Consider the following 12247-nt stretch of genomic DNA (forward strand, 5'->3'; position numbering starts at 1 on the left):
TTAGTAGAAAACAAATGAATAACCAGAGCATCATAGATGAGTTAGCTGACAACGTCACACAAAAGATCCTCACAGTTCAATGGGGCAGCAGTCCGTGAGTTGTAATTCTGGATGGCCAGATTGCTACCAACAATGTCAAGAAACTACCATGTGGTGAATTGTGACTCGTTTCATCTTGTTCTTGATACCATGTTTTGTTTTGATGTGTTTTGACTGAATTCATATCAATACTATTATGGCTCAAATTCACTAGCTAACCAACAACTGTAATGATGTATTTGAGACAAGTGTTTGTTGTGCAAATACAAGTAGCCAGCTGCCATTTTCTTTATACAACAAAATCCACTTTTAGTAGAAACAAAATTAATAACCAGAGAATCATAGAGATTCAGTAAAATGTTAAACCTGCTTATATCCCCTATATTTTATCCATTCAATGTTAAAGAGATGTGAATTCATTACTTTTTAATGGGTCTGTATGGAAGTAATTTAAATCATAATTGGGGAAGAAATAGAAAACCACAAAACCAAATAGAAAAGTACAAAAAATACAATCCATTCAGTTATGATCAAATCTACAGCAAAACACACTTATTTCCTTATTCTCCTACATTAACACGGAGGGCTTCACAGCCAGAGCACAATAACTTAGCATTCCAAAGCACAAGTGAAGTAGAGTAAATGCATCATTATACTTCTAGATAATTAGTTCAAGTGCCTTGCTTCAAACCACTTAATAATATAAATTCTCATGAAAGACAATCAACATAAGCTCACGCAACAAATGCTCATATCTATTTTTGTGTTGAGGTGGGGGTTGCTAGACTTGTAAGAAAGCAGAACCAAACATGTTGCTGGCTCTTTGGCACCATCCAGTGGTTGATAAGAATAGCATAGTTGTGTTCTGAATACTAAAAAAATGTACAAGGTATGAAAACCTTTACACACCACCGATGACATTTGTCAGATGATGCCCTTAGGCTCAATAAAAATATGTACTGCTCATAACACAAGAACCAAATGTCAGTGAAAATAGTGCAGTTGACATCAAAAGGCATGTCAGTTTAGAATGACGTGTGGCATTTCTACTGTATCTAAGAATTAGGCTTATCAGCAGTATCTTAGTGCTTGTTGATCGCACACTCAGCATTCTATATTTAAGCAATAAGGCCAGAGGAGGTGTGGTATATGGCGAATATACTACGGCTAAGGGCTGTTCTTATGCATGATGCAACGCGGAGTGCCTGGATACAGCCCTTAGCCGTGGTATATTGGCCATATACCACAAACCCCTGAGGTGCCTTATTGCTATTATAAACTGGTTACCAACGTAACTAGAACACCAAAAATGTTTTTGGGTCATACCCGTGGTACTGTATACGGTCTAATATACCACGGCTTTCAGCATTCAGGGCTCGAACCATCCGCATTATAATCTCATTTATTCCATTCAGTATGTTGACATTTACAGCTCGACTCCACCACACTACTAGGAGTGGTCTTGTTCAGATGCCCCCCGCCAGTAGTGGAGAGGTCTCTGATTGGTTGAGAGGTGTGGTGATGCTGTAGTGCCGTGAATCATACATGTGATTACTCTTTAGGTCCGCCTCTGCCCGCAGCGTTATTTTCTACAGATGGGAAATGGAGCACAGTTGTTAGAAAAGTGGTCTTCAATTTCTGCCCCAGAGAGCTATGGGGTATGCAGGATTTTACTGCAGCCCAGCAATAACAAATGTGGCTCTAGTGATAAAGTAAGTGAATAGAGGAAATGAGGATGAGAGCTGTAGTACCTGGAAGTCTCGGATGTAGGTGAGGAAGAAACTGACAAAGGAGAGAGCCAGAGACCACTCAGAGATGGCGCTGATGATGTGAGGGATGTAGCCCTGCAACAAACATAACTGTTACACACGCACACACACACACACAGAGAATAAGGTTACTAACCGTCTCTCCAGGTATCCAGTGCAGTTTATGGGCCACGTCCACTCCAGGCAGACTGCTGTACATGATGAGAGATGACACAAACACAGAGAAGAAGTCAAGGAGTACAACAGGCAGGATCTAGAGCCGTGTTACAGAGGACAACTCTTGCAGTTGTCAGAGGTCCTTGCAATTTGTGCAAGTTATCAGCTTCCATTCACTGTAATTGTCTAATAGCAACAACAATCTATAAGCAACAATGAATCATGATTTCATATTTGCATGTTTGGCAGAAATATAGTGGAGGATACTGCTGATAATGCTGGCAAAGGTCCACACTCCAATGCTGAGTCGGACCCAGAATATACTCTTCCCGTGGACGTGAGGCTGCATGTACAGAGACACCAGCGTCTGCACCAGGATGTACAGGGCCCCCACACCAAACGTCAATATCGCCCCCACCAGGTGCATGAAGAACAGAGTGGTTTTCTGTAGAGGGTGAGGGGAGGTATTGATTTACAGTATCACAGCTACATACATGATTGTCATTATAGGAAAAACTGGAACAAGGACTGTAGAAGAGAGACCGAAATAAATCGAGAGACAGATATACACAACAGGACACAACTCAATGGGTACCTGGAAGTTAGCGACGATGCACATGCCAAAGGAGCTGGTCCATCCCAGCACCAGGCCCAAGACGTTGAGTTTATGGAGCTTTGACTCCTCTTCGTCTGTCAAGGCTTGGACCTGCTTGTAGCGTACATACATGGTGGCTACACCTGCCACAACAAACATGATCACACATTAAAACAGTCACAAATTCAGTCCGATATACAAATGATTTCAAATTGATTGCTAGATTCAAAAGAGGACTCAGGGAGGTAAAGGTGATGTTACCTAGGAATGCTGACATGTCCAGCATTATTCCAAACACACATCTCTCTGGGGCAACTGTCCCTGTGTCACTGAACAGAAACATGACAAGCAGAATGTCAGTCACTTCCTATTACAATGCAATGCCTACTATAATGCAATGCCTACCTACTATAAATGTAAAAAGACAAGGATGAAAGGAGGATGGTGTTTGCATTTGGGAATCAGCCTATATCTGACCTGATGTATGGCACCAGTGGGTCCACATGTCTCAGCACCACAGCTGTGATGTAATCGAAGATGAACGTGGCTGTCGTCCATAATACCAGAGCTACTGGTAGAATACACAGACCTTCCTGGAACCACCACATGTCCTCTGTTCTGTGTGTGTGTGTCAATCCACCAGTAGCCTATCCAAGTTAAACCACTTGTGCTGGTGTGTTGTATTCACCTGTAGAGCATGAGGTTATGTAAGGTGCCAGAGTGCGCTGTGGGCACACACACTTAAATAGCTAAATCTGCACACTCATTATTAAGAGACTATGCATTCCTCCCACGTGATCTCATTTCTCAGTTCCTCTACTACTGTTTCTGTGCCTCGATGTACTAGCAAGTAACTTTAGAGAGAAACAGAAACGTTACGGTTACATTTGCTAGGCCACAATGCGTACATGATACTGTTTAATCGGATAAATAGAGAGTGAACAAGCTACATAGAATACGTAGTCAAACAGATATGTGTATAAAATAACTGGAACTCTGCCAATATGACCCTATTGTACCTTCGGCGGTTCCTTTGCTGTCACCTCATCACACGTCAATAGGTCTCACAAAAGAAAAAATTCACTGCGAGAATGCAGAAAAGCAAAGTTGTAGTTTACTCTTCTGATCGCTATAATTAAATGTACATGACACGGATTAGGGTTTATGTCATGCTCTCTCAACTAAAAACGTAATCCCTTTACTTCCTGTTAGTGTTTCAGAAGAGGCGTGGCCTTGAAATACCCGGATTTTTAGCGAACGTCAACAGAGAGGATCTTTCATGTCAATAATCTGACAGCAGAGACAAAAGTTGCTTGCATGCTGTCTGTTACTTAAATTATGATATGATGATGATAAATATATTTACAAACAGTGCTTGACTTGGACTGAAATAGGTCATTTTGTCTGCCGGTACTGTTTACATTTAGGTGCAGGAGCTCCAGAATACTTTTGAGTTAATATCAAAATCAAATCAAACTTTATTTGTCACATGCGCTAAATACAAGAAGCATAGACCTTACCGTGAAATGCTTACTTACTTATTCTATACGAGGAACGTGAGCTCAAAGGGTACAACATTTTAGGTGCCGGTGTTGTGTGCCACAGGAAGTATTAGACTCTAGTCACAAAAGGAAGTGGTTATTTCAGCAATAATAGTTTTCAGAGCCCTCTACTGTTCTCTCTACCCATTCCTCAATCCGCCATCCCATCGTGCTTTTCCCTTTTATGGCTTTTCCTACATTTCTTTTACACTTTTTCTGTTTTAGTTTTAAAAGAAACGTAGATATAGTAGTAATAAGAAAATAATAATAATACAATTTGTATTCTGGGCGAAAAAGAAAGTTCAAATATATAAGTCAACATGAGTGCATATCCATAATCACAGTAAACTGTTATAATAATAGAAAAATACAAGAAAAAAATAAATAAATGTATAATAATATAATAAACAAAACTATGACTGAATGTGCCTCCATGAAGAATCCCCCCCCAATAGGTCCCTTTGCCCTCAATAGGACACCCCCAGCACCTCCACCATTCCCATCAACCTCCCCGCACCCCACACCCCTCAACCACAAAACACAATAATGCTATTAATAATAGAAATWAAAATAAAAAATATATATACCAAGATATATATATACACATACACACATGTACAGTACATATACATAAACATATTCACAGGACACTCAACTTTTCTCTTTTCTCTTATCTCTTTTCCTACATCAGATATGCAGGTGACATTTCCACCTGGATGACAGCACATAATCAGCAAGATGGAGCTGCTCTTCATCCGAGGGAATGCCTGCCCATTCTCAGGTGTTAGATCATCTGAGATGATCACATGTCATTTACATTCCAGCCCTTGTCAGCTCCAGATTTGTCTACTTCAACTCACATCCTGCTGGAATCCCTGCATTCTCAGATTCCCCTCTGTTGTTAATCTCTATATTGTAATCAATAAAGTGTTTCAAAATGCTGTACTTTTATTAACATAATTTATATGTTCAGATCATTCCTGAGAGAGAAGGGGTGTAATATCTCCAGATGGGCGTGTGGTACCCTTCCTCACGCAGGCAAGAAAATGGCCTTGCCGAAATCCCCTTATTTTTGTGGCTAGTCAAATACTTTCTGTGGATCACACCAGAGTCAAATACTTTCTATAGAACAAACTTTATGTCAGGATAGGCAACCAAAATTAATAATTAATATATGTGTGTTATATTAAACATAGAGGAGGGAGTAAAATGTAGTCAAGCAATAAACATTTCAGAACAACTACTAGTCGAATAAGACATGGGAGAGATGACGAATTTTGGCAAAGAGATTTATTTATAGACTAATACACTTGACACAAGTACATACATTACTAGTGCCTCCCCGCGATCAAACCGACATAAAAATAAAATGAAACGCAGCCTAATATGATCAGAAATCTCAACTAGCAAGCAAGTCACAGCAATGAAGAAATGAGTGCGTGCGCGTTCACGCGAAAAGGGGGGGAGATTCTGGCAGCGGGTAGCTTTTCGGCACAACACCTGTTCTCAGCTCGTGAGCTTCTGCCAAGTCAAGCACTTAATACAAATCCCTGTATTCATACCGGTAATAGCAATTTAGTGAACAATTTAGTATGGACCATTGAATCAACTAAACATCACAAACGGTGTAAATATCATTCATAGACATTAAAACCAGATATCAACACTTTACACATAGTAACACTAGAGAGCAGTCTCAAATTGTAACAATGTTTCTACCAAGAAAAACATTGTATCKTATATCCACCAACAGTGACGTAATTTGGTCCCGCGCTCAGTTGGAGCGTCAACGTTTCTCACGCGCAGATTTTTTTGTTCACTTCAGCGCCAGCTCTCGAACCTAGTAAATTACTTTTAACCAAAAAAATGGTAGGGCAGTGAAGCTAGCTCGCTTTTATATTACCATATATTTCAACAAGTTTAAAACATAAGTCTTTAGCAAAATAAGGATTTTTACTTTGATAGCCTGTTTTGTTTAGGCCAAAATAGGTCAGGTTTCTTTCACACAAGCTAGTTAACGTAGCTAGCTAGCTAGGTTCGAGGTTAGCATAACGTTAGCAATAGGCTAAAGCTGTCAGTTGAACCAGTTCTGTAGCACATTTATCTTCTTTCTTGTCAACCAGCAAAAGATGGCAACTCACAATGGATGTGCTCTGAAAGGCAAAGCAAAAGGCACTAAAACCACCTCAGGCAAACCCCATATGGAGGACTTCAATGGGAGTTTCAACATAGAAAACCTTCAAGGTAACTTAGTTAACGTTATTCCTGAAAGCTGGTAGCTTATAAATCATGTGMTTTTTTTCTTCATGACATACTATCTAATAGTCTACTTTTTTTTTGTTACAGTAGTTGAGGCTGAGACATTGAGAGGAAGGAAACGTCTCTCAGAGGCAGATGATGACATTGACATCACCAAAGGGTAGGCCAAGCATTTGTCACAAAGTGCAGTGATGTAAAGTACTTAAGTAAAAATACTTCAAAGTACTACTTAAGTAGTTTTTTGGGGTATCTGTACTTTACTTTACTATTTATATTTTTGACAACTTTTACTTCATTACATTCCAAAATAAAATAATGTACTTTTTACTTAATCCATTTTCCCTGACACCCAAAAGTACTCGTTACATTTTGGATGCTTAGCAGGACAGGAAAATGGTCCAATTTACACACTTATCAAGAGAGCATCCCTGGTCATCCCTACTTCCTCTGATCTGGTGGACTCACTAAAGACAAATGCTTTGTATGCAAATTATATCTGAGTGTTGGCGTGTGCACCTCGCTGTCAATAAATACATTTAAAAAACGAAAATTGTGCCATGTTGTTTACTTAGGGACAGATTGAAATTGACTCGGGGGGAGGGGCTGGTCCAACTCAAGGTGTCATAAAAAAAATGCACCCCCTCCCTAAAGTTCAAAATATTTTCACATGACCCTCCCCTTGTACTGGTAATATAAATTGAACAACCTCCCCCCTCAGAATTAACTCAAAATAATGTTTACGAGCACAAACAAACAATGACAGAAGCGATGCTGTGGTTATAAATGTGAATATCGACTTTGCCACTTCAGCAGATTTTTGTGGCACAGTTGATGTCACGCAGGACTTCGGGGTTGAGGGTTCACCAACCACCACAGACAAGCTCACTCTCCCTGCTTGTTTCGTTACACTACAATCAGAACTGGCTGCAAACAATGATCAGCTAGGGCTTACCCTGTGTGTACCTACATTAAAAATGGCGCCGACAGAGAGGGCTGCCTTGCTTCTAGCTCTTGAGAATTACAAGCATTTCGCTACACCCACAATAACATCTGCTAAACACGTGAATGTGACCAATAGAATGTGATTTGATTTAGGGGAAACTTAGATGTTCAACATTTTAATGCCATTCATAATTATATAAAATATATGCAACCAATTTGCCACCAACAGGTTTCTGTGCCATTGCACCACACAACCAATAAACAAGCATACCAACTTCTGGCACTTCAATTTCATGGTTTGCGTTTTCAACACCGCAATAATAATGTGCTGAGCACAGTTTGGATTGATTGATTGTATTTGTCAGTTAAAAAAATGCATATATACCCAAAGATTTTTTTAAGTGACCGATATTGCACAATAAAGTCAGGGACTTATTTAGATTGTGGTACCTGTTTTTTACATAAAACCATGTACAATTACATAGATACAGACATTACAGATCTCTCCAGAGATGTTTGATCGGGTTCAAGTCCGGGCTCTAACTGGGCCACTCAAAGACATTCAGAGACTTGTCCCGAAGCCACTCCTGCGTTGTCTTGGCTGTGTGCTTAGGGTCATTTGCCCCAGTCTGAGGTCCTGAGCGCTCCGAAGTAGGTTTTCATCAAGGCTCTCTCTGTACTTTGCTCCGTTCATCTTTCCCTCGATCCTGACTAGTCTCCCAGTCCCTGCCGCTGAAAAACGTCCTCACAGCATGATGCTGCCACCACCATGTTTCACCGTAGAGATGGTGCCAGGTTTCCTCCAGATGTAACGCTTGGCATTCAGGCCAAAGAGTTCAATCTTGGTTTCATCAGACCAGACTTTCTTGTTTCTCATGGTCTGAGAGTCCTTTAGGTGCCTTTTGACAAACTCCAAGCAGGCTGTCTTTTACATGTGCCTTTTACTGAGGAGTGGCTTCCGTCTGGCCACTCTACCATAAAGGCCTGATTGGTGGAGTGCTGCAGAGATGGTTATCCTTCTGGAAGGTTCTCCCAACTCCACAGAGGAACTCTGGAGCGCTGTCAGAGTGACCATTGGGATCGTGGTCACCTCCCAGACCACGGCCCTTCTCCCCCGATTGCTCAGTTTGGCCGGGTGGCCAGCTCTAAGAAGAGCCTTGGTGGGTCCAAACTTCTTCCATTTAAGAATGATGGAGGCCACTGTGTTCTTGGGGACCTTCAATGGTTCAGAAATGTTTTGGTACACTTCCTCAGATTTGTGTCTCGACACAATCCTGTCTCGGAGCTCTACGGACAATTCCTTCGACCTCATGGCTAGGTATTTGCTTTGACATACACTGTCAACTGTGGAACCTTATATAGACAGGGGTGTTCCTTTCCAAATCATGTCCAATCAATTGAATTTACCACAGGTGAACTCCAATCAAGTTGTGGAAACATCTCAAGGATGTTCAATGGAGCTCAATTTCGAGTCTCATAGCAAAGGGTCTGAATAATTATGTAAATAAAGTATTTCTGTTTTTATTGGTAATACATTTGCCAAAATTTCTAAAAACCTCTTTTCACTTTGTCATTATGGGCTATTGTGTATAGATTGATGAGGGTAAAAAAAATATATATATATATTTTTTAGAATAAGGCTGCATCGTAACAAAATGTGGAAAAAGTCAAGGGGTCTGAATACTTTCCGAATTCACTATATATATATATATATTTATATAAAGGAAGAGACGCTTAGACCTAACCCTAGAGAGATAGAGATATGCCGGTGACAATGTACGAGACCGACATGCATTTCTTTATGTCAGATGGCTACTTTGTCTGCTATACAGATATAGACGTACAGAAGGAGGGTCATTTGTTAATGTTCGATCAGCATATTTTGTATGAAGATAATAATTATATTGTTAGATTATAGGAGTAACTGGTAGGCCTGAAACATTCTTCCTCACCTGAAGTTCAACTGTCTGAGTCAGTTGGAGCGCCYGGGCGCGCTGCCTTCATATCATAGGCCTGCAGTAGCTAAAGCTTAATAATAGACACACCATACCAAACCTCCACAAACGTTTCTAAACTTTATTAGGGTAATATTAAAATTACGTCAAGCCATTGTTTATAGGAAGAAAAAAAACACAACTCTCCCCAAATCACAAAAGAAAGTTTGACAACCCTCCCCTATTTTGGATTGCCCCTCCCTCCCAGTAAATGTTGATCTATCCCTTAAGGTTTTTTTAAATGATTTATACTTTTACTTTTGATACTTGAGTATATTTTTGCAATTACATTTACTTTTGATACTTAAGTATATTTTTGCAATTACATTTACTTTTGATACTTAAGTATAGTTAAAACCAAATACTTTTACTCAAGTAATATTTTACTGGGTGACTTTCACTTTTACCTGAGTCATTTTCTATGAAGGTAATGTATATTTACTTTTACTCAAAGTGTGACAATTGGGTACTTTTTCCACCACTGACAAAATTACATTAATTTGACTGAGGTGTAGAACATACAGTATTATCCTGTGTGAGTTAAGTTATGGTTCATATTGTTGTCATTCAATTAATATATTATGTCTTCATCCACAGAGGGGATATGATGACCATGTTGGACAGATTTGGAGGTATTGGGTTTTCCAAAGGATAATCTGATTTTCATGACTTCTCTACTAGATTCTTCTCTAATCTCTGGCCTTCTCTACTCTGGCCTTGCACACTGATTGGTACAGGGATTGTTTCTCATCACTGAATTTTGCTTTGCATGTATGAGCCTCTTTTTCTTCTTACTGCTAGCGGACATCAACAAAGCRTTCCTGGCAAAACGCAAACGCTTGGAAACGTTCACCAAGTCCTCTGTGAAGACCAGCCATCAGAAGATTGAGCAGTTATGGAGGGTCCAACAAAGAGACAGGTGATTAGATGTGTAGAGTGAAAGAAGGGTGCAAGTGTGTGTGTGTGTAACCTGATTTATATGATATCAATTCTGCAGGAGTAAAGTGACAGAAGACTACTGCACCCAGTTCAATGCAGTCTTCAACCAGTGGGACACAGATGTGCAGAAGTCCAAGGATAACGAGGAGAAACTACTGGTATTGCTCTGTCAGGCCTCTGAAAAATCTTCAACCTATTTCTATTCTCTACCTAATACAGAGTTACACTGGCGTAACTAAGGCATCTAAGCATAGTTGTGTGTGTTCCCGGCCATAGAGCATGTTCCAGCACCAGCAGAAAATGTTTCAGCACATGAGGGCCTCKCAAAGCCAGAGACTGAAGTCTCTCAAGCAGCTGCTAGAGCAGTACATCCAGGTATATTCTCTCATAGATTTAAAATCACAAAGTCTACTATGTCCCGGCTGGTTTTCTCACGCCACCTTGTTTCGCCGTGCTGGTAGAGCCTTGATACAATGGAGAAGACCCATGTCAGCCAGCAGGGTGATGTACAGGGTGAGCTGCGCCAGGAAATGGCACTGTTTCAGAAAAAGATCCTCATGGACACAGTAAGTAAAATGACAGATCAACTTACTAAACACATTGTTTACATGCCTTATGTCACCCTTAGCTTAGCTGAAACGTTGCTAATGATACAAATTGATGTGCCATTTTGAAAATGCGAGTATACTACGAGCATGAGTGTGGACCATGAGCATAGTATTTAGAAAATGACACTATTCATCATTTAGGTCAGATTTCAACAAACAATACATGTTTTTTTTTATTAACAGCAACAGCAAGAGATGGCTACAGTGCGCAAGTCTCTGCAGACGATGCTGATGTAAATTATTTAGAATGAAGGTAGCCAAGAAGAATCAACTCCATCCAAAGGCTTTTTGTGTGTACATATCACTGAGCTGGGTTGTCTGTATTGCTTTAGTTTATAACTGTGTTCCAGATAGACCTTTACAATGGCCAGAGAAGTGTTAAACATCTCAGGAACCATATCAACCTTGATTCTTTAATCTGCAAATACCAGTAATGGTTCCAGGGAGATGGGAGTTTTAAAATCTTAAAGTATGGTGTGTACATGTAGCATTTCTGTTATCAACTGCTTCATTCTATGTTAAATCTACTTAATTAAACCCTGATTAAGACAGGGATGGAGAAATTAAATGTGACTTTAGTTGTTAATGTTGTCAGGAATTAATACCATCTGTTATTGTAAGTATATAAACATTTATCACAAATGACACTAGGTAGCAACTTACATGTGTGAATATTACATTTTATTTGCATTAGTGAGGGAGAGATTGTAGAGTCATCTTGTTGTTCTTTTGTCACAACCTATGAACATACTTGTCTGAAAACTAATATACCTGAGTTTGACAGTCTGGCCAAAATAAAACAGTAACGAGCGAAAACACAGTACAAACACACAAAGGAAACAAATTAGGGGCATGTTAAGAGGCTTGACTATCATACAACAGAAAATTAAACAAACTGTTTAAGGCATCCTTTTACTTATCTGAGAATGACTAGTACAATGAGAGCACTGATCTGACATCAGCAACTATACACACACATTGTTGTATGAGCTCAGTAACTTACATACCAACAACATTACACAGAAATAAAAGTCAGTTTCTATTATTCTGATGACTGAATTATAAGCAGACTGCAGGTATGTAGATGCAAAAACATGGTACAGACAAATATGATTAGGGCACAGTCAGAATATCCTTTTTGTTTCACATGAAAGCGCTCCAAATCTCCCAAAACACTTAATTGCTGTATGTGGACCTGGCACAGTGCAGAACTTGCTACATAAAGAAAGTTGTGTCAAGTTGTTATTGTGTTAGGTCATTTTAAAATATATATATTTTTAAGTAAACTTAGAAAACATGTCCTTAGATTGTAGATATAAACAAGCTTTGGATAGCCCTACATTATCAGTCAAAATCACCTTTCAATACATTGTGTTGGGGCGGCAGGTAGCCTAGTTAGAGCGTT

The 12247-nt window shown here is 39.7% G+C and overlaps 2 protein-coding genes across 4 annotated transcripts; one reads left to right on the top strand and one right to left on the bottom strand.

The window, feature by feature from the left end:
• Window positions 1-836: 836 nt before the first annotated feature.
• Window positions 837-4181, bottom strand: LOC111970362 (DNA damage-regulated autophagy modulator protein 2-like). 2 transcript variants are annotated; one of them, XM_023997050.2, is made up of 8 exons: window positions 4098-4181; window positions 3037-3247; window positions 2821-2888; window positions 2560-2702; window positions 2232-2409; window positions 1945-2027; window positions 1791-1883; window positions 837-1628 (listed from the first exon to the last, which is right to left on the bottom strand). In XM_023997050.2, the coding sequence occupies exons 2-8, from the start codon at window positions 3165-3167 to the stop codon at window positions 1506-1508; spliced, it is 819 nt and encodes a 272-aa protein (XP_023852818.1). In that variant the 5' UTR covers window positions 3168-3247; window positions 4098-4181; the 3' UTR covers window positions 837-1505. The 2 variants fall into 2 exon arrangements, with proteins under 2 accessions (XP_023852818.1, XP_070301827.1); XM_070445726.1 differs by lacking the exon at window positions 4098-4181 and adding an exon at window positions 3579-3768.
• A 1712-nt stretch (window positions 4182-5893) lies between these two features.
• Window positions 5894-11487, top strand: LOC111970363 (synaptonemal complex protein 3). 2 transcript variants are annotated; one of them, XM_023997051.2, is made up of 8 exons: window positions 5894-6344; window positions 6447-6519; window positions 9893-9927; window positions 10097-10214; window positions 10293-10392; window positions 10511-10609; window positions 10696-10800; window positions 11026-11487. In XM_023997051.2, exons 1-8 carry the CDS (start codon window positions 6230-6232, stop codon window positions 11077-11079), a joined length of 699 nt encoding a protein of 232 aa, XP_023852819.1. In that variant the 5' UTR covers window positions 5894-6229; the 3' UTR covers window positions 11080-11487. The 2 variants fall into 2 exon arrangements, with proteins under 2 accessions (XP_023852819.1, XP_023852820.1); XM_023997052.2 differs by having other exon boundaries at window positions 6450-6519.
• Window positions 11488-12247: the final 760 nt, after the last annotated feature.

This window comes from Salvelinus sp. IW2-2015, linkage group LG11 (assembly GCF_002910315.2).
Source record: "Salvelinus sp. IW2-2015 linkage group LG11, ASM291031v2, whole genome shotgun sequence".
Lineage (NCBI taxonomy): Eukaryota > Metazoa > Chordata > Actinopteri > Salmoniformes > Salmonidae > Salvelinus > Salvelinus sp. IW2-2015.